The following is a 19834-nucleotide window of genomic DNA, read 5'->3' as shown; positions in this document are numbered from 1 at the left end:
GTGTCTGTGGTAGGGGAGCCGGCGCAGTGAATAAGGCCTGGTTTTGAAAAGCGCTAAGTGCTAAATTAACGCCAGGGGGGAAGATAGTGTTAGGCCGGTATTTAAGGCCGAAACGCCCATTCTGGCCTATTCTGGCACTGCGCCTTCGGCATAAAGCACATTTCTAAAAACATCTATCTTCCCGAGTCAGGCGCAAAGTGTGTTTTTTTGCATTTAACGCCAGTTTAGCGCCTAAGGCCAGGGGGAAGATAGGGCCCACTGTCTCATCCAATATGCAATGTAGAATTTAACAGTGTCTCTGACTGGTCCAGTGGAAGAAGTGATCCCCACTACATAACAAAATCACAATGTGAGAGCATCGCAGCCAGGATGCCAAATACCACAGAAAGTATCATGGTGACATAGATTACCGTAGTCGAACAATAACATATTTTATGATGGGATGATCCATTGTGTATATAACAATTTTCCTTCAGTTAATAGTGACAGGTTATTTAATAGTATGTTTGTGCATCTATGTCGCTTAAATCTGCATGCCACTTTCAACAGGTCAAAAATGTAGAAAAATATGAAATGTTGAAAACCTATCTTGGCAGACTTGGGTCAAGAGGTATTTTTGCGGACCTGATATAGCTGGATAATATGTGTGGCCCTTGAACCCTACCCCAAAAGCTACACTTCCATTACTCCCTGTGCTCTATTTCCTTAAAAAAAAGCATGCACTGGCACACATCACCATCACAAACTACTATGCTTAAAAAGATAGACCATTCACCTTTAGCATACTTGAGCGAGCGGTTGTAGCTTGGCACCCTTCTCCACGGGCCTCTCTGTTTCTCTCCTCCCTCTGTCTCCACCTCACACTGGCTGTTGTAGTGCTCGTACAGCCGCGTCATCTCCGAGCCCCACGACGAGTTGGGCAGGCTGAAGTCTCGAGGCGTGAAGGAGAAGGGCCATGGCAACGCCTGCTGGACAGATAGATGCACTGCACCCTTATTCTGTTACATTACCTGGGTCCAGCCCAATTTATAGCTGTGCAAGAGTTGAGCAAAGTTAGTGGTAACACAACATGTTGAGAGAGGACATTCTATATCAGTGATACTCAACCTGACGCTCTAGAGCCACATGCGGCTCCTTTATGGGTAGTTGTGGCTCTTTTAAGTCCTATACTTAAAATAAATAAATAAAAAATCTAAAAAACAAAAAACAAAGGGAGGAAAGGGAATTTTGTGGATTGTGGCTCTTGCAACAATTTTTTGGTGTCAATGTGGCTCCTGAGTAGGCAAGGTTGAGTACCACTGTTCTATATACTTAAACAATATCTTTTAGTTAAACGTACATGCCAATAAGTGGCTACTAAAAGGAACTGAGAGATTAAAATGGTCGAATGCAGCCTGCCATCCCATCAGGACCTACAAACTGCCAGGACGCTCAAGCATCTCGGAACTTCATGGCCTACCCCTAACCCCTCCCACCCAGATCATGAACTCTTTATGGCAAAATGATGTCTGGCAGTACCAGAACCTCTCGTCACAGGGACGCTATTTCTACCCAACTGGAGCAGAGACCGAGGTAGCAGGGGGGGGAATTGGCCAAGTACAATTGGGGAGAAAATGGGGAAAGAATTCAGAAAATAAATAAATAATAATAATAATAATAATAATAATAATAATAATAATAATAATAATAATAATAATAATAATAATAATAATAAACACACACACACACACACACACACACACACACACACTTTATGAGTTAGTTGGTGGGTCCCCTTGGTGCATTGGTTTGAAACTGCAGGTCACAACAGTGTACATTTCTCACTCATTGGACAAAAGGGGGTTTGTTGATCCAAACCTCTAAATATACTGTACTGTGTATTATTGGTCCTATACACCACACTCCTCTGTATTCCTCTATATTCCTATGCTTTACGTGTCCATTCAGTAATTTCTAGGATACCTTTAGCTAGGGGTGGGGGGGAAATCGATACACCATAGTATCGGGATATTTTGCCTGACGATATTGTATCGATATTTGGACGCCAAGTAGCCTATCGATATTAAAAAAAAAAAAAAAATGACAGGCCATGCCATGCCAGGCCACCGGGCAACTGCCCGAAGCGCCCGATGTTGCAGTCTGCGCCTGCAGTGGTGTATTGAGTCCAGAGAAGCTTAATAATGTAGCCTACGTGTGGGGCAAAAACAAAACAAAAAAACACTGCATGTTTTACTTCCGGTGAGGTCAAGGAAAAGGTAGGAAAAGGAGTTAGACAATATATCGCAATATCGCAATATTCAATATCGCAATACTAGCATATCGCAATATCGCAATACTATCGTATCATGACTCAAGTATCGTTTTAGTATCGTATCGTGGGCATCTGGTGATTCCCACCCCTACCTTTAGCCCACTTTCTTATCATTATCTTCCCATGGACTTGTTTACGCTGTACTGTAGAAATGACCTTGCTGCATCTTCTTCAGTTGGTATTCAGCCTACTCAGACTGATGCCACTTCTCAATGTCAAGGATCCCTCCTCGGCAGGGCTTGTCCTTCCTAGTCACGTCCTGCCTCTGTAGGCAAGAGTCCTTCCTCACATTGGAAGAGCAAACATTTAGAACAGGCTAGTAAGTGTGCATGATGGTCCCACTGTAAGATTTCATGTAGTACAAAACAAAAGTGATAAAGCCGGGTGGGGGGGGGGGGGGGGGGGGGTAGATTAAAACAAAAATGTATCCACCACAGGTTACCTAGGCGACCAGCTGCATATTTGAGCTAAGAACGACTATGAGAGAGCACAACAGCCAATGACAGCTCAGCGATCAGCAAATAGCTGTATACTTGTAGCCTACGCATTGATAGGGCAGATAGGAAGAAAGTGTATCAAGCTTGGCCCAGCACTACTGATGACATGTAAAAATGTTATCATAGGTGAATTTTGAGATGACAGAGTGTACGAGGCTCAAACTTGATTATTTGTTCTTAAATCCAAACACTTTCAAGTACTTTCCAGACCCGTGGCAACCCTGAACTTTATGCACTTATAAGTGCCCCCAAAATTCTGTAAATGCCCCAATTTCTTTAGACAGTGCGGCAAAGGTGGCCCCCAGAATATTTTATTTATTTATTTCCTACACTGCTTCTAGTTGCTATGTCCACAGAGTTATTCTATACATCATGCTGCCAAAACCTTTTTCCCTGATCATGTGGATGATGTGGCAACGATGATTCTATTCCAATATATTCTATTCTATTTTATTGCATATTCATTTTCTATTTGGCTGTGGAATATTACAGAACAACACAGCATTACAAGTGAGAAATATCTAGAAGGACAAAAGAATGAAGCCAGCAGTTCAAAAGGCACACACAAACATCATCTAGGCCTCCTCCTCCTACTACTACTACTACTACTACAACAACAACAACAACAACAACAACAACAACCAGTTATTTTCAGGTAGGCCTACTTACCTACTATATACAGTATATACAAGCATAGCAGCCTAATTCATTCTATCATACAGGTTCACTTACCACCATGGTCCGTGTAAAGCTGGTGGTGAATGGTAGGGAGGTTACAGGATGGTTGTGTTGAGCCCATTTAGGAGGGAGTGGATGGATACTCGTAAAGCCTGTGGATACTCGGCCGAGGCTCTTTGCCATCTGTACACTGTTCCTAATCATGATGAGCATGCTGGAAAAACCTTATTTTAATTCAGCTAGCCTTAGCTACCTAGGACAGATAGCTGATGCTAATGTCCTGCCGGGGGTCAGCTCGGCTACCTAAACACACCGCCTTTGCTAATACTATAACATAAATATAGAGTTAACTCGGAGCCTACGTCAAAGTGAACATCCAATAATACTTAATGTACAACGAACTAAAGGCTAGTTATCTCTGTGAAGCAGTCTGCTGTCATGCTGAAACGCCACTAGCTTTCATTCTTTCGCCTGTCACTGCGAATGTGAATGACTTTCATCTGCCGCTATCAACTTCCTGCACGTGTTCAACGACGTCATTCAGATCACGTGATTCGTTGTTTGCATTGCCATTGGCTGTGAAGAAGAGCGATTTCCTGTTACGTCGGTTTCCATGCCAACAGCCCCCCCCCCACACGCACGCACACACACACACACACACACACACACACACACACACACACGCACACACGCACACGCGCACACGCACACGCACACGCACACACACACACACACACACACACACACACACACACACACACACACACACACACACACACACACACACACACACACACATACACACACACACACACGCCTTCAAATTAGCCACAAGAGAAAACAATGAGGCCTCACATGGATGGCTGAAGTTGGTGACCTAGGTGCTCATGTAAACAGCCAATTAATTGTCTGTTTTGTTGTTGGTTTTGTTTTCCGCTCCTAGATCCTACTTTGTGTTATGTTCTTCTGTTTATCGTTATCTGAAATAAACATTGTGATTTACAAAGAGGCTCTGTCTTGTCATGCTATTTTTGAACACCTTCAACTGGAAAGGTGAGCCCGATAGATTTGAGGCCTGCTTATCCTCAGTCCTGCACTAGGGGGAGCTAGAGGAGCATACAGCATAGGATGAATCAGCGTGATGTCACAGCCACCCAGAAATGAACTAGTAGCCCAGTGATACTCAACTTGCAGCCCTCGGGGCCAGGTGCGGCCCGCGATAGGGTGCAGAGTGCCCCGACCATTTCCTAATTCACAATGAAAACTAAGGTTAAATAAAGTTTGACTGAGCTCCAGCTAAATTGTCAAATATGGCTGTCTGCTCGCCACCCAGACTTACAGTAGCCTATATGTACTTAAAGTATATGTACTTAACTATGCAAAGAAATGTGAGACTAAACTCCGGCTGACACCCCAAAATCCTACAAATTGCTACAGAAAAATTAATATTAATGTTTATTGACTAGCCCCTTGCCTCTTGTCATTTTGCAAAAGTGGCCACCAGGCAAAGCAAGTTGAGTATCCCTGTAGTAGCCGAGTTGTGCCAAACAAACGTTAATATCTCAAAAACTAAACTATACATCACATCGCTTATATTTTGACATTCTGAGTGAGAGCAGAATTAGCTCAAGAGTTTGATGTATAATATGCTATATGCATGTTGTGTTAAAGTTGTGTGAACTGTCGCAGTTTTTAAAATGTAAACAGGGTCAGCCGGCTAGAGTCAGACACTCAAGCCTCCCAAAGCTCAGGCTCCATAGGGTTCCATTGCCGTTTCCATCCAGTGACACGGTTTGTTTAGCCTACCAAAATGCTGCTCGGCTGATCCCTCGTATAGTTTACATTACCCTCAGGTGCTTATGTTCTCTCCAGCCTATCCAGTGACACAAAAGTTAGATTTAGTTGCAGCTTTCAATAACAGAAATGAAGTAGCCTTTAGGCTTAGAGGACTTGTCAATAGGCTATCATATTTAGATTAGGATATTTTGGTATTTGGGTGCTCACCTCTTTTCAGAACACCGATATGTCCCAGCACAGCAGGCTCAAACACCTACATTTATCAATTACACATCTGCCCCTATCCTTTGTGCCATAATCAAATGTACACATTCATATTAGACGCCCATTTCAGAGAGTAATGAATGAATTATGTGCTACTATCTACTATGCAAATGAGTATCCTACCACAGAAAACATCACAATATGCCATCATAAATCAACAGGACCAGGCAGGAGAGAACAGGCAGCCTCAGCAGATCCAAGTCTACTGCACCTTTACACACTGCCACTAATATTCCCTTCTATTCCACACAACATGTGCTTCAACATTATAAAGTTGCAAAGTACACCTGCACCCTACAAAGATACACACTATCAAGTGTACACAGTATCATAGACCAGATGCCATGGGGCAATATTTGGAATATTGTGCCTTGAGCTTCCATCTTAATTTGCCATTTTGTGATAGGCCTATAGGCCCTTTTTGGGAATAAGTCTGTGTGTGACTGTGTCAGTAAACACTATCCAGATAATTATTTTAGGAAAGGGTTTTATTCAAACTGACCTCTTGTCAACAGACAAATAAAGCATTAGGCTAAGTGATAATCAGATATAGGTGCTATGTTGACAAAGCACGAGGAAGTGCTGGTCATGTAAACTTCACGCTCGCTTGATTTGGTTAAACAAAATGTTCCTGGGACGAGGCTTCACAGAGGAAACACACTGATGTCCTCCTGGATGAAACACACTGATGTCCTCCTGGATGAAACACACTGATGTCCTCCTGGATGAAACACACTGATGTCCTCCTGGCCTGTCTCATGTTAACTCCTCCAGCAGGATGGATCAGGGAGTGCCGTGCTACAGAATGCAGATTCACTGGTTCAACCAGTGCAGCAGTGTGTGTGTGTGTGTGTGTGTGTGTGTGTGTGTGTGTGTGTGTGTGTGTGTGTGTGTGTGTGTGTGTGTGTGTTCAATTCACATTAAAATAATGCACTTTAATAAGCTCACTCTATACTTTTGTATTACTTTGTAGTAAAATCTTAATAAAACGTTAATTAAATGTGTCAATGAATGTTTGTTTCATTATTCTGTCTCTAAATGATGAACGTAGTACAGGATATATGAATGGATTTGTAATGGATTGAATTATTATTAACATTATATTATTTATTTTTAGTAACCTTTTCTCGAAGCAGCAGATGGATTGGATTTACCATTAGAACAACCGGTAAAAGTCTCACCCACCGGTATCCTGGTTGCAAAGGTAATGATTTGCATAGCTGCGTGCCAGTGTGTGAGTGTGTGCATGTGTGCGTGTGCGTGTGTGCGTGCGTGTGTTTGTTTGTAAGAGAGAGCAACAGACAGCGACTGAGAGACAGAAACTGTTTGCTCTTTAGGTGTAGTCCGGCTTCTCTGCAGCCCACAGTCAGACTCCTTTCTCAGAATGAAAAATGTAGAATCACTTTCTTTTTTTGTTGCAAGATTAATTTCTGTCTACAGGTGACTGTGGGAAATAATAATAATAGTCATATTTCCATAATAAAGACGAGTAAGCTAGCTAATCAGAGCAGAGATCTAACAAATGTCTATAGTGAAGAGATAGAGTGATCCCACACTATAAAGTGGCAAACTACATCTGCACTATGGGACAATATTGGATTGGAATATTAACAAATACGAGCTTCAATCTTAATTTGCCATGTTGTGATATTACAGTATATTTGGGAATGTGTGTGTGTGTGTGTGTGTGTGTGTGTGTGTGTGTGTGATGAGTAATCAGAGCAGAGATCTAACATGTCTATAGAGAAGAGGTAATATGTCATTTTAGTCTTTTCTTTTTCTCTCTTTTTTAAAGAGCAAAATAAGTACCGATGCAGGTTGCTTGCTCCTGGCACTGTCCTCCATGTTGTGCATTTCAGATTTGAAATGCAGAAACTAAGTTTTCTGGCAAATTAATAGTATTGAGAAACAATTCATTTTAAGTAATGAGTGTGAAATTCTTACTTATTACACATTTAGCAGCTATGGGTATTTCAAAATTCCATCTTGAAGGAACAGCTCACCCTAAAATCCAAAATACATGTTTTCCCTCTCACCTACATCTATATCCTTTTGTGTTATTTGCCTGAGTTTTGGAGATATCGGCCGCAGAGTTTCTGGCTTCTCTCCAATACAATGGAACTGGATGGCACTCGGCTTGTGGTGCTCAAAATGCGAAAGAAATACATTTTGATAAACCCAACAGCAATGTCTCTTTCCAGATATCATGACCCGGTTACTCAAGATAATCCACAGACCTTGTTATGAGCAGTTTCATGTAGGAACTATTTTCTTTTGAGCGAACTACACCCGCTAGCTAGCTCCTACAAAAGAAAATAGTTCCTACATGAAACTGCTCACAACAAAGTCTGTGGATTATCTTGAGTAACCGGGTCATGATTTCTGGAAAGAGACATTAATGCTGTTGAGTTTTTCAAATGTATTTTTTTTGTTTCTTTGAGTACCACAAGACGAGTGCCATCCAGTTCCATTGTATTGAAGAGAAGGCAGCCATCTCTACAGCCGATATCTCCAAAACTCAGACAAATAACACAAAATGATATAGATGGATAAATAGCACTACAGGTGAGGGAAAAATATGTATTTTGGATTTTAGGGTGAGCTGTCCCTTTAATTTGCCATTTTTTGATATGTTTAGGAAAGTGTCTGTGTCTCTATGTCAGTAAACACCAGACAGATAATGATTTTAAGAGAGTTTTATTCAACTACAGTAGCCTTTTTTCAACAATAGACAAACTATAAAAAAAAAGCATAATTGATCATAACATTACCACATGAAAATAATGAGCATGCGCTACTACTCATTGAATTAGGTTGATTTGGTTCAACAAAATATCCTTCAGAGATAACACAGATGAACATGTCCTCTCCTGATTATTGCTAATCAGTCATGTCTTCTGAACCATCCTTATCACACAGGGCAACCAAACCATTCATATTCCTCCAGCAGGTTGGTCCAGAGAGTGCTACAGAATGCAGATTCACTGGATCAACCAGGGGAGATATTTGTCAGATAAATACCTCTCCCTCTAAGTTGTCTTACTCCTAATAAAAAGGCAGAACAATAGTCACATTGGTGGTTAAGGACTGCCTTCTGAAATGTGTTTATCTGCCAGCCCATTATCAAAATGAGACAATGTGTCCCTGTGCGCACTGGGCATGCCATCCTCCTGTTTGAAGAGTTGATGTTGAATGCCAAATGCTTCAAACTGAGTCAACCTCAGTTTGTGCCTTCAGGAATTCCACACAGCTTCCTGCAAAATAGTAAAGAAAAGAAACATCAATGTTTCATTTAGTGTGCAGAATCTTGGCATGATGTTGCCTTTGTATCTGTCATACAGTGACTGTGTCTTCTCTGAAATGTAGTGCTCTCCCCCTGAAACCGTGAGGCCTGTTCATCTCGTCTCTGCTCTACCTGCTCATCTACATACTCGTATTCTGGGACTGTGAGGGGTTTGTGTGGATGTGTTTAATATCTTACCGTCCTTCGTCTTTGGTTTGATCCACAAATGCACAAATGGCTTTGTCTCTATTGAGGATCTGCTGTTTTAAGTTCTGAATGTCCTCCTGGGCCTTCTTTTTTGCTTCTTCGTGGTCAGCTGGGGACAAAGATGGACAGTTTGGTAAGGCGAGACAAGTGTTACCCTCAAGTCGTGTATATCGGCGATTGAAACCTATAGCATTCACTCATGAATGTTGATAATTATCCTAAATTTGTTCTATTAAACTCATGTTAAACTGTTAGTAACACAACTGATTAGTAAATTAATGTAACAGTTTACGATTGAAGAAGTTGTCAGTTTTACCAAGACCTCCTGAGACACCTGGGGGAACTAGTTGCATGTACCATTTATATATATATATATATATATATACAATTTTGGAAATAAATTGTAATCCCCAATCTTTCCACATACATCCTGCAAGCTGCTCGAGTACCACTAGGGGTACACATACCCCTGTGACAGTCTGCATGGAGCTCTTCTGCACTTTGTCACCTCTTCTACAGGCCTATGCCTAGTTAAAATCTTGTAGTCATGAGTTACATTCTAACTTGAACGTTACATCTATGGGATATTCAAGGAATTTGGTTATTTGATTTCTTCAGTGGCCTGTGGGTGGTGCAAATTAGCAGGTTAGGATTTGAGCAAGGTGTGTAGATCTGCAACTGAATCTCAGGGCGGTCTGAGACTGAGTTTTCACTAAAAGATCAATAGAAAAGCTGCCATACCTTTGAGTTTAGTAATGCTCTCTGCCACTTCTGTCTTCTTCTTCTCAGACTCTACCTATAATGTGGGGAGAGGAGAGAGAGCATTTGTGAGGTAGATGCATGTGAGGAGAGAGTAGGACTTGACACTTATCAAACATGAAGGCTAAATGTGGTTAAACAAGGAGGTAGAGGCCTACCGCATCTTCAATATGGCTTCAAAGACAATGACTTATTATTACTTGATTATTTTGTGTCTCCAAAATTGATCCTGACACACCGCAAGTTCATAAGATCAACAATACACTACAACATGTAGGCTACACTACACTATAGCCAGTGGTTCTCAAACATGTCACTTCAAGAACCCCTAAACTGTCACAAATGGACCCCCATTTAATATGATTTAAGTGACCAGAATAGTCATACATTCTGTAATTGTGTTAGCCTACTTGTGGATGGATAGTGACAATAAAGGATTCCACTTTTTATGTTAAGGACCACCTTAACCGCCCTCAAGGACCCCTAGAGGTCCCTGGACCCTACTTTGAGAACCACTGTCTGTAAATATTTAACATATTATGACTGTAATGAATACAACATTTGTGTGAACACTTGTGTGTCTCCCATACCGTATCTTTGTTACAGGTCTCAGTATTTTTACCAGCGTCTCCTGCGGCTTTCACACTCTCGTCCTTCTTCTTTGACAGTTCATCCCTCTTGGCGTTGAGGGGCGTCAGATCGCCCTTGAGGGTCTGGATCTTGATTTTCATGTCGACGATGGCCTCCTCTTTCCTCTTGAAGTCCGCAGAGCTCTGCGCCATGCTGGTCTTCAAAGCGCGCAGGTTCAACTCCTGCCGCACGGCCTGGAAGATCATCACCACCATCACAGACACGCTCAGCACGGCCACGGCGGGCACAACCTTCATCTTGGTCGAGGAAAGGATGAGAAGAAAGAAGAGAGAACGATGGTGCTGAACTTAATCTTGACCGCTGCTTTTCACTTACTAACCATGCCGGGTGTTCACGGTGTGTCCGAGTGCGAGAGATTCTCCCTTCCCCGCAGTGTCAGCGTGTTATGTTATCCTACCTGTCCTGTAGGCTAGGCTAACCTGCTGCACCTGCTCAACCAGATGCCATATGGGTGTGACTGACATTAAACCCACTTCCTCATTGTGTTTCTCCCCGGCTCTGTCTCCGTCACACACCTAAAAAGTATGCTTGAACAGATTTACTACTGGATTTGCATGATCTTGTCTCCTCCCAGTCCCTTGCAGTTTCAGACCTACAGTGTATAGGGCCTAGGCTATAGGCTACTAGCATTTCGTAGATTAGGATGCCAGGTTAAACTTTTACACTCTACAATTCATTCATGTTACAATGAATAGCCTACAGTCAGTTTTGAAGTGTTTAAGGTAGGATCTGAGCAGGGTGTGTAGGCTACAGTATGACAGGTGTCAACACTCTTACCTGCATGTCCGCTCTGAAGACGTCAGGAATGGGCGTGTTTTTGAAGAGAGTTGCGCTGGCCAGCCCCAACACACACTTCACGTTTAATCGGCGCAGGTGATTGAATTAGGCTACCCACGATTTAGTTTTAATTCGGCAATTGAATCGATTCATTGTTGGATATTAAGAGGCTGCTCTGATACCCCACATGGAAATTAGACAGGTAGTGCAGTGACTCCCTCTGGTATCAGGTAGAATAGAATCAACAACCGGTTACTTCACCCACACACACACACAAAGCTGTGCAGCATGAAGGTGAGCGTGTTTCTGACGTTATCGGTGTTTCTGACTGTCACTTTGCTGGGGCTCATCAAACTGCGGCAAAAGGAGCAAGAACGAGAGGAGAAGCGGTACCGGTTCCAGGATATCAAACTGCGAGTGAGCCGGGATGTGGTGGTAGAGTACCGGGAGGAGCTGGCAGCCGCTCAGAGCCAGCTGGAGAAGACCACGGCGGCGCTCAAGACGCTGGAGGAGGAAGTGGCCAAACTGCAGGCCACAGAGAACCAGAGGAAGGGGGAAACAGACACCTGCCTGTCAGCCAAGGTGGGTAGACGAGCCTACTACAATCAAAACTAATCTTATACAGCCGAGCAGCATTTTGGTAAACAAACACTGGGTGGCAACGGCAATGGAACCCTATGGAGCGTGAGCTTTGGGAGGCTCGCTCGAGTGTCTGACTCTAGCCGGCTGACTGTTTACATTTTAAAAACTGCGACAGTTCACACAACTTTAACACGACATGCATATACATCAAACTCTTGAGCTACTTCTGCTCTCACTCAGAATGTCAAATATAAGCAATGTGATGTATAGTTTTTGAGATATTAACGTTTGCTTGGCACTAGGCTATGTGTGTGTGTGTGTGTGTGTGTGTGTGTGTGTGTGTGTGTGTGTGTGTGTGTGTGTGTGTGTGTGTGTGTGTGTGTGTGTGTGTGTGTGTATATATATATATATAGCCTATATGAGTTTGAAAAGACCTTTCAACAAAATTAGCATGTGTTGAGGACAATGGCAGGTGGCAGAGTCTCCACCTCTGTCTGGGTCACACTGCCACCTGCTGGCAGCTCCTAAACCAGACAGTGGACCGCTCAGATTCTTGAATACCATAATTTAGCAGATTTAGGTGACTTGGATGTCACATGTCTGCAGAGGTTTGCTATGGAGAGATATATGTGTCTTTATTCTGTGACTGAAAGTTTACATCCTGTAACCCAAGACTGTATCTGTGAGAAAATAAATCCACTTTGTAATCAAAAAATAGATCTGTAAGCAAAAACATAGATTTGAAAACAAAACTATCAACAATCTAAACAAAGAAAAATTTAAAAATAAAATAAAATGAATGTTTTTAGATTTTTCATTAATGTGAATTTAAAAAAGTTGCATGCAAACACAAACATTTTGTTCTCAACTCCAAAACATTTGTTTGCGAAACCATTACGTTGGCTTACAAAGCTCAACTTTTCTTTTGCGAAAAGAAAAGTTTTGTTTGCAAAACCTGAGTTTTGCAAAACTTTTTCTGTTACAATAAGGGCGGGACCTACAGCAGAAAGAAGTAACGCACGTCCCTATTGGCCAGTGTCGATCGGAGTGATAGCTTGGCAACATCCAATCCAGTACGAGACAAGGCGGAGGGCGGGCACTTGAACGGAAGTATTTCCTGAAGGAATCTACATGCCATTTCAGCGCCAGTCATAACCACAGATTGAAGAGAGAAGCCGTGAGTATGTTCACACCAATGTTTTTATGTTTGGACCGGTGCATGTAACCTGACCAAACATAAAAACATTGGTGTGAACATACTCACAGCTTCTCTCTTCAATCTGTGGTTATAACTGGGGCTGAAATGGCATGGAGATTCCTTCAGGAAATACTTCCGTGCAAATGCCCGCCCTCCGCCTTGTCTCTTACTGGATTGGATGTTGCCAAGCTATCACTCCGATCGACACTGGCCAATAGGGACGTGCGTTACTTCTTTCTGCTGTAGGTCCCGCCCTTATTGTAACAGAAAAAGTTTTGCAAAACTCAGGTTTTGCAAACAAAACTTTTCATTTCGCAAAAGAAAAGTTGAGCTTTGTAAGCAAAGGTAATGGTTTCGCAAACAAATGGTCTGGAGTTGAGAACAAAATGTTTGTGTTTGCATGCAACTTTTTTTAATTCACATTAATAAAAAATCTAAAAACATTTATTTTATTTTATTTTTTTATTTTTCTTTGATTGGATTGTTGATAGTTTTGTTTTCAAATCTATGTTTTTGCTTACGGATCTATTTTTTTATTACAAAGTGGATTTATTTTCTCACAGATACAGTCTTTGGTTACAGGATGTAAACTTTCAGTCACAGAATAAAGACACATATATCTCTCCATAGTTTGCTGGTAGGCTGCTTGCCTGCTTCTAAATTAGGATGCAATTCACAAATTTGCAGATGAAATTGTGAATGTCATGTAGCCTATTGTAACATAATGGAATCCATGAATCTTTAGTAACATAGTTTGAGTTGTTGTGATTCGCTTTTCCACCCACAGAAACACATGAATGATGAGCTGGCATTACAAGAATCACAACTCAGTGACGTCAAAGGTAAGTGCTCCATTGTATTCTGATTCTTAAATATGTTATGATTTATTTAGCTGAGAGATGATGGCAAGAGACAAAGCAACATATACATATACATATATGTTTATACATTCTACATTTATTTATGTAGTTGTTCTGGGGCATCCCGGTGGCTCACCTGGTAGAACGCGTACCACAAAGGCTTAGTCCTTTGGGCCGACCCGGGTTCGAATCCGACTGTGGTCCTTTGTCTGGCTGAAGAATTGCAAGTCCTTACCTTGCCTTTAACGTGTAAAACATTACAAACTCCTCATGTGATGTCACTGTCATTTTATACCTGCAGCTGAATCTGAGAAGCAGAAAACCAGCTGGGAAGCAGAGATGGCATCTCTGAAGCAGCAAATAACAGAGCGGAGCAAAGTGTGTGACTTTGTGAACAAAGATTCAGCAGACGCTAGGTATGGTAACTATTATGCTGGAGCCTCTCTACAATTCCTGAAGAGTGCACTTGTTCAATTCACAATGATTTCTGTTCTTTTACTAAATTAAACTTTTTTAACTGTCTCTCAAAGAAAGTTGTGCGGTGATCCGGTGAAGGAGGCCCCTAAAGCAGAGGAACCGAAAGCAGAGGCCCCTAAACAAGAAGAAGCTAAGGCAGAGCCCCCTAAGCAAGAGGAACCGAAAGCAGAACCCCCTAAACAAGAAGAAGCTAAGGCAGAGCCCCCTAAGCAAGAGGAACCGAAGGCTGAGGCCCCTAAACAAGAGGAACCGAAGGCTGAGGCCCCTAAACAAGAAGAAGCTAAGGCAGAGGCCCCTAAACTGAGATGAGGTATTACAACAAGATCGGTTTTGTTAAAGAAAACATTTGTGATAAGCTGCGACCAGATGGGTGCAGGTTGCTGTATTGGGGCCATTGTGCCAATTGGTATTACCCTGAAACAAAAGACAATTACTGAGTGCTCACTGGTCGGCTCCAGGAATGTGAGGTGCTCTTGAAGTACAAAATTATATCCAAAGGTAAAGCATCAGCTTGCTTCAGGCACTGATCTCACACTGAGAGACCTTTACACCTTGTCTCAGTGTGAGAACAGTGCCTGAGGCAAGCTGATGCTTTGCCTTTGGTATTACCCTGAATTGGGCCAACACTTGTTCAGATTGGCCAGTCACTGATAACGCTGTTCATGATCATCAATGATCATCAATGATCTGTTATCTAGGCCTAGGCTTATTCTTGAGGGTGTGCAATGTCAATCAATTGTTATCAAACTAACATATTTATTTGAGGTGTGGTTGGGCATAACTTTTTCTTAGTATCTTGGTGGGAAAATGCTGTTTTAAAATGACCACGCTAAATACGAATGTAAATATTCTATATGTTTTACACATAGAACCCATGAGATTGATGTGTGAACTTTTCGGGCAGAGCTACTGGTTGAGGCATGACATGACAGTCCTGGATAGGTGAGGCCGGATGGTGCATTCAGGGGGGAAACGGGGGATGAGGAGCTCCTGTGTTTGTCCTCCTGTGCAGAGTTCTATTCATTTTTGAGAATGAAGTATGAATGAGAATGAAATCACATGAGGCAGGTTGAGGAAACATTGAAACAACAAAAAAGTCACAACACTTTCACAAAAAAGTATTGATCACATATTAATGATATATAATGTAAGTGTAAGTGTATCCCAGGGTGGATTTTTCCTTTTAAAATGTGTGTCAAAAAAGGGAGAGGGAGGGAGTAGTATAGTGGAGAGTGGTGATAATTGCATTTACTAATAACTGTACTATATTGTGCTTGTAGGCTACTTTACAAGAGTATTGTCCAATTGATGAACTTTGTAAAGGAAATGTGTTAGAGAAATATCTTACTTTTCTACATGAAACTCAGGGCCGGCCCGCCCTATATGCGAACTAAGCGGCTGCCTAGAGCCCCGGGAGTTGCCAGGGGCCCCCTCAATTTTTTATTTTTTATTTTTTTAATAAACATAGGCTATAATATTATAGGCTGTGTGTGGTAGTTAAAACATAGGTTGACGTTTATTTAGGTTTGTAGTTTAAACAAAAACATAAATACTGTCTATATCCTGCTTAGAGCCCCCAGATGGCTAGGGCTGGCCCTGATGAAACAAGTTCAAGTTCAAGTTCAAGTTTATTCATATGTCCCAGAAGGGCACTTTGGGTTGCAGCAGAGCAAAAACGAAACAGTCATAAAATCACACAAGACTCGAAATAAAAACATGAAAACAAGGTGCAGACACAAATAGACCATAAAACCATAAAAACCATAAAAGACCATAACACCATAAAAACAAAATGGAGACACAATAGACCACGACATAGTGCACAGTAGCAGTTCAGTTCAAAAGTGCCAGTGTAGTTTAAAGTGCATTAGAGGCCGATAAGTGCAAATGCAATAAGTGCAAATGCAAGGCAGTCTAAGAAGGAGACTTAGCCACACAGCACTACATATTACAGAAAGTAAATGCTACAATATAACTATTGTATAGGAGAACATAAAATAAATAAAAACATCAAATAGATGTTACATTACTGTATATTCTCTTAAGTAGCATTTAAAGCTCGAATCGAAGCAGGCACAAAGGAATTCCTATATCTATTTTTCTTAGCCAAGGGAGCACGAAGACGAAGGCCAGATGGGAGCAGCTCATATTCAGAGCACAGCGGATGGGCATTGTCTGAGCAGATAGCCCTTGCTTTTTTCAGCAACTGCAAGTTGAAAATGTGGTCTAGGCTCCTAAAATGGATTCCGGCTATTTTTGAAGCCGTTTTCACGATTCTCCCTAGGGAGTTCCTATTCTTGATGTCGAGGCTGCCATACCAGCAAGCAATAGAGAAGGTGATCACCGATTCAATGAAATCGCTGTAGAACAATTTCATCAAGGTCTTGTCTACCTGGAATTTGGCAAGTTTCCGGAGGCAAAAAAGGCGCTGCTGACCCTTTTTGCACAGCAACTCTGTGTTTAGATCGAACTTCAACCTGCTATCAATTACAGTGCCCAGATATTTATATTCAGTGACCAGGTCAACTATCTGACCATTAACAATACTACCTTTCTGAACAGGGGGGGAGCGTCTAAAATCAATGCAAATCTCTTTCGTTTTTGAAACATTGAGTTGCAGAAAGGCATCTTCACACCAGGATACAAAGTCATCAATGACTTGGCCATGGCCGACTTCATCATCGTCAAGTAGGCTGACGAATTCTGAGTTCTGACATTGTTATTCATTTGACTTTTTCCCTGTCAGAAATCTGACTTTAAACTCATAATTCTGACTTACTTCTAAGAATTGTGTCTTCATCACAACGTGATAGCTTTAGGACTTTAGCTTACTGACTACATTTCAGCTCTGGCTGCTGTAATGGCATGAACCCACCATTAGTTAAATTTATTATTTTGAGTGTTAAAAAAAATAGTTTTGTACATTTACATAATGAGTCCTTCGAGGATCTGGGAATTGTCGGCCCCCAACAGCATCCTAGTTACTATTTGCTTTTGTTGTGATCTATTTAAAGCACCAGCTAGATGGGGATACACCACCTTAGGTCAATAAGGATGGTGTAAAATAAGTGTGCTTGCACATGTGTACACCACCATGACCACTGTTTGACCACACATACAGCTATAGTAAGTTTAGCCTTGTCTGTCGTTCAGTATTTGTCACTCTCCTGTTACTTCAGGGTGTAGCCAACACCATCAGCATGTTTGAATGTACAGCGCAGACTCTACTCACAATAGATAGGGTGTGTAACTTAACCGACACCGGGTTGTGAAATACCCACTAACTAACCTGTATCCTGGTTGCATACATAATGATTAATGTGTGTGCGTGCATGTGTCTGTGTGTGTGTGTGTGTGTGTGCGTGCGTGCGTGCGTGCATGCGTGCGTGCGCGCGTGCGTGGGTGTGTTTCTATTCTAGTGCACTGCATTAAATTACTATTGTTTTCATAGTCATTACTCTTTCTGTTAATAGGTAACTATGGGGAATGCAGGAACAACTGCAAGACAAGAAAAAGGAGGCAAGAAGACCAAAAGACCAATTTTGTTTTCACTTTAATTGTGCACTTGTTGTTTTTAAGAACATTGCTGAAGTACCGTACATTAGGCTTTACACTGTTGCCTTTTACTTTTAGTTAGGGTTAGGGTTAGGGTTAGTTATTTTTTATTTTGTCTGTTAGATAACGTGTCACTCCAACACAGAAATACAGAGATAGGTATTGACTCATCGTTGTTAACCTTGTCTGTGTGTCGCTTTTCTTTTAGTGACCCTCCCTCAGGGTTTGTGTGTGTGTGTGTGTGTCTGTGTGTGTGTCTGTCTGTCTGTGTGTGTGTGTGTGTGTGTGTGTGTGTGCATGCGTGCGTGCATGTGTGTGTCTGTCTGTGTGTACGCATCACCAGCATTGACCAATCAGAGAGCCTAAAGCCTATGTCTGTCAGTCCCTATAAAACTCACTCTGTTATCCCAGTGAAGCTATGGCCCTACAGTAGTCTGTGTGCTGACCAATCCTACTGTTCCTTTAAATCCTAATGTTATTTCTGTTTAAATGTGAGTGTAATGAAAATGTGTACCCCAGTATTTCAGTTAGAGGATAATGGTTAGCTGCATAGCTTAATAATGTTATGTTTCTTATGGACAATTGGAGCAATAAAGCGATATCAGTCAGAACATGGTATATTCTTGAGGAAATGATGGGATTCAAAACTCCTTGGAATGATTGATTGGCTTTTGTTATTGCTGTATATTTCCATAGGTTTTAAATCTAATATATTATCTAATGCTGCATCCTGACAAGCAGTTGGTTTCAAAATAAGTAAAAAAATAAGTATCAACTGAATATAGATTCAAACCATCCAAAGAACTGGATTAATTCACACGTGACTGTGTAGAGGTTGAGACCTTTTATTTATGTCGATGGTTGAGACTAGTAGACTGACTTTGACTCTTATTGGATTACTAATGAACTAATAAATTCATAAAACTAATAAAACCATGAGGAATTTGAAGTCTTAAAGGAACACTCCGCCCATTTTCAACCAGCTTTGTATCATTAGAACATCAGTAGTATATCAGAAAACTGTAAACTGTTTTGAAGTCTGTCATTTAATTTGACAGTTATTGAGTGTTAAATTGTGGAACAGTGACATCACTGGTCCACACTAACTCAAATTAATAACTCATTAACTCAAATCAACTCTCAATAACTGTCAAACTAGATGAATGATGAATAGTTTGACAGTTATTGAGAGTTGATTTGAGTTAATGAGTTATTAATTTGAGTTAGTGTGGACCAGTGATGTCACTGGTCCACACTTTAACACTCAATAACTGTCAAATTAAATGACAGACTTCAAAACCGTTTACAGTTTTCTGATACACTACTGATGTTCTAATGATACAAAGCTGGTTGAAAATGGGCAGAGTGTTCCTTTAAGTGGTTCAGGGCAGGGGCGGACTGCATAATCGGGCACGTCGGGCAAATGCCCGGCAAATCTGGCTTTAAACGACCCAAATTGGGCTTAAAACGGCCCAAATCTGGCTTCAAACGGCCCAAATTGGGCTTCAAACGGCCCAAATTTTCCGCCGCCGCCCTTCGGACGCCGGCACGCGCGTCGGCCCGTATCGGCCTGGCCTGCTTGGTATCTAATGCCCGGCCTGAATTATGATCCCAGTCCGCCCCTGGTTCAGGGACAGACATTCTAGTTCACTTGAGGTGTTGAAATCTTTTATTTGGACTAAACGTAAACAAGCCCTATGAATGAATTATTGAGATCATAAACATAATGTTTGGTTATAGGGTTAAAAGGTTTGTCTACCCTATGTACAGCACTCTTTTGCCCTCTATTTCCTCCATATCACCGTTTCGCCCCCCCCCCCCCCCCCATCCCCACACACACACACACGCACACACACACACACACACACACACACACACACACACACACACACACACACACACACACACACACACACACACACACACACACACACACAC

The 19834-nt window shown here is 41.7% G+C and overlaps 3 protein-coding genes across 3 annotated transcripts in view; 1 reads left to right on the top strand and 2 right to left on the bottom strand.

Annotated features, from left to right (window-relative positions):
* Positions 1 to 3924, bottom strand: part of rorc (RAR-related orphan receptor C) — a 45091-nt gene extending 41167 nt beyond the window's left edge. Inside the window, exons 1-2 of the mRNA XM_083637303.1 lie at positions 3541 to 3924; positions 776 to 965 (exon numbers count right to left, since the gene is read on the bottom strand). Coding sequence (XP_083493429.1) covers positions 776 to 965; positions 3541 to 3699 — 349 coding nt within the window. The 5' untranslated portion in view covers positions 3700 to 3924. The remainder of the gene's footprint in view (positions 1 to 775; positions 966 to 3540) is intronic.
* Positions 3925 to 8228: 4304 nt separating this feature from the next.
* Positions 8229 to 10854, bottom strand: LOC310778006 (uncharacterized protein). Its single transcript, XM_083638326.1, has 4 exons — positions 10387 to 10854; positions 9779 to 9833; positions 9029 to 9146; positions 8229 to 8801 (listed from the first exon to the last, which is right to left on the bottom strand). The coding sequence occupies exons 1-4, from the start codon at positions 10681 to 10683 to the stop codon at positions 8768 to 8770; spliced, it is 504 nt and encodes a 167-aa protein (XP_083494452.1). The 5' UTR covers positions 10684 to 10854; the 3' UTR covers positions 8229 to 8767.
* Positions 10855 to 11203: 349 nt separating this feature from the next.
* LOC310772684 (uncharacterized protein) lies at positions 11204 to 18524 on the top strand. Its single transcript, XM_083632548.1, has 5 exons — positions 11204 to 11806; positions 13792 to 13846; positions 14166 to 14280; positions 14395 to 14651; positions 17815 to 18524. The coding sequence occupies exons 1-4, from the start codon at positions 11513 to 11515 to the stop codon at positions 14648 to 14650; spliced, it is 720 nt and encodes a 239-aa protein (XP_083488674.1). The 5' UTR covers positions 11204 to 11512; the 3' UTR covers position 14651; positions 17815 to 18524.
* The last annotated feature ends 1310 nt before the right edge of the window (positions 18525 to 19834 follow it).

The sequence above is a fragment of the Poromitra crassiceps genome, assembly GCF_964638095.1.
Source record: "Poromitra crassiceps genome assembly, chromosome: 1".
Classification (NCBI taxonomy): Eukaryota; Metazoa; Chordata; class Actinopteri; order Beryciformes; family Melamphaidae; genus Poromitra; species Poromitra crassiceps.
Note: the sequence above shows the minus strand (reverse complement) of the source record. Positions and strands in the feature narration are given on the sequence as shown.

Excerpts from the sequence above, each read along its gene's own strand:
- LOC310778006 (XM_083638326.1), bottom strand. The coding sequence starts at position 10,683 with ATGAAGGTTGTGCCCGCCGTGGCCGTGCTGAGCGTGTCTGTGATGGTG. Across the intron at positions 9,834-10,386 it reads AGACCTGTAACAAAGATACG|GTAGAGTCTGAGAAGAAGAA; the intron begins GTATGGGAGACA and ends CCCACATTATAG. Across the intron at positions 8,802-9,028 it reads CAAACCAAAGACGAAGGACG|GAAGCTGTGTGGAATTCCTG; the intron begins GTAAGATATTAA and ends ACTATTTTGCAG.
- LOC310772684 (XM_083632548.1), top strand. The coding sequence starts at position 11,513 with ATGAAGGTGAGCGTGTTTCTGACGTTATCGGTGTTTCTGACTGTCACT. Across the intron at positions 13,847-14,165 it reads ACAACTCAGTGACGTCAAAG|CTGAATCTGAGAAGCAGAAA; the intron begins GTAAGTGCTCCA and ends TTATACCTGCAG. Across the intron at positions 14,281-14,394 it reads AAAGATTCAGCAGACGCTAG|AAAGTTGTGCGGTGATCCGG; the intron begins GTATGGTAACTA and ends TGTCTCTCAAAG.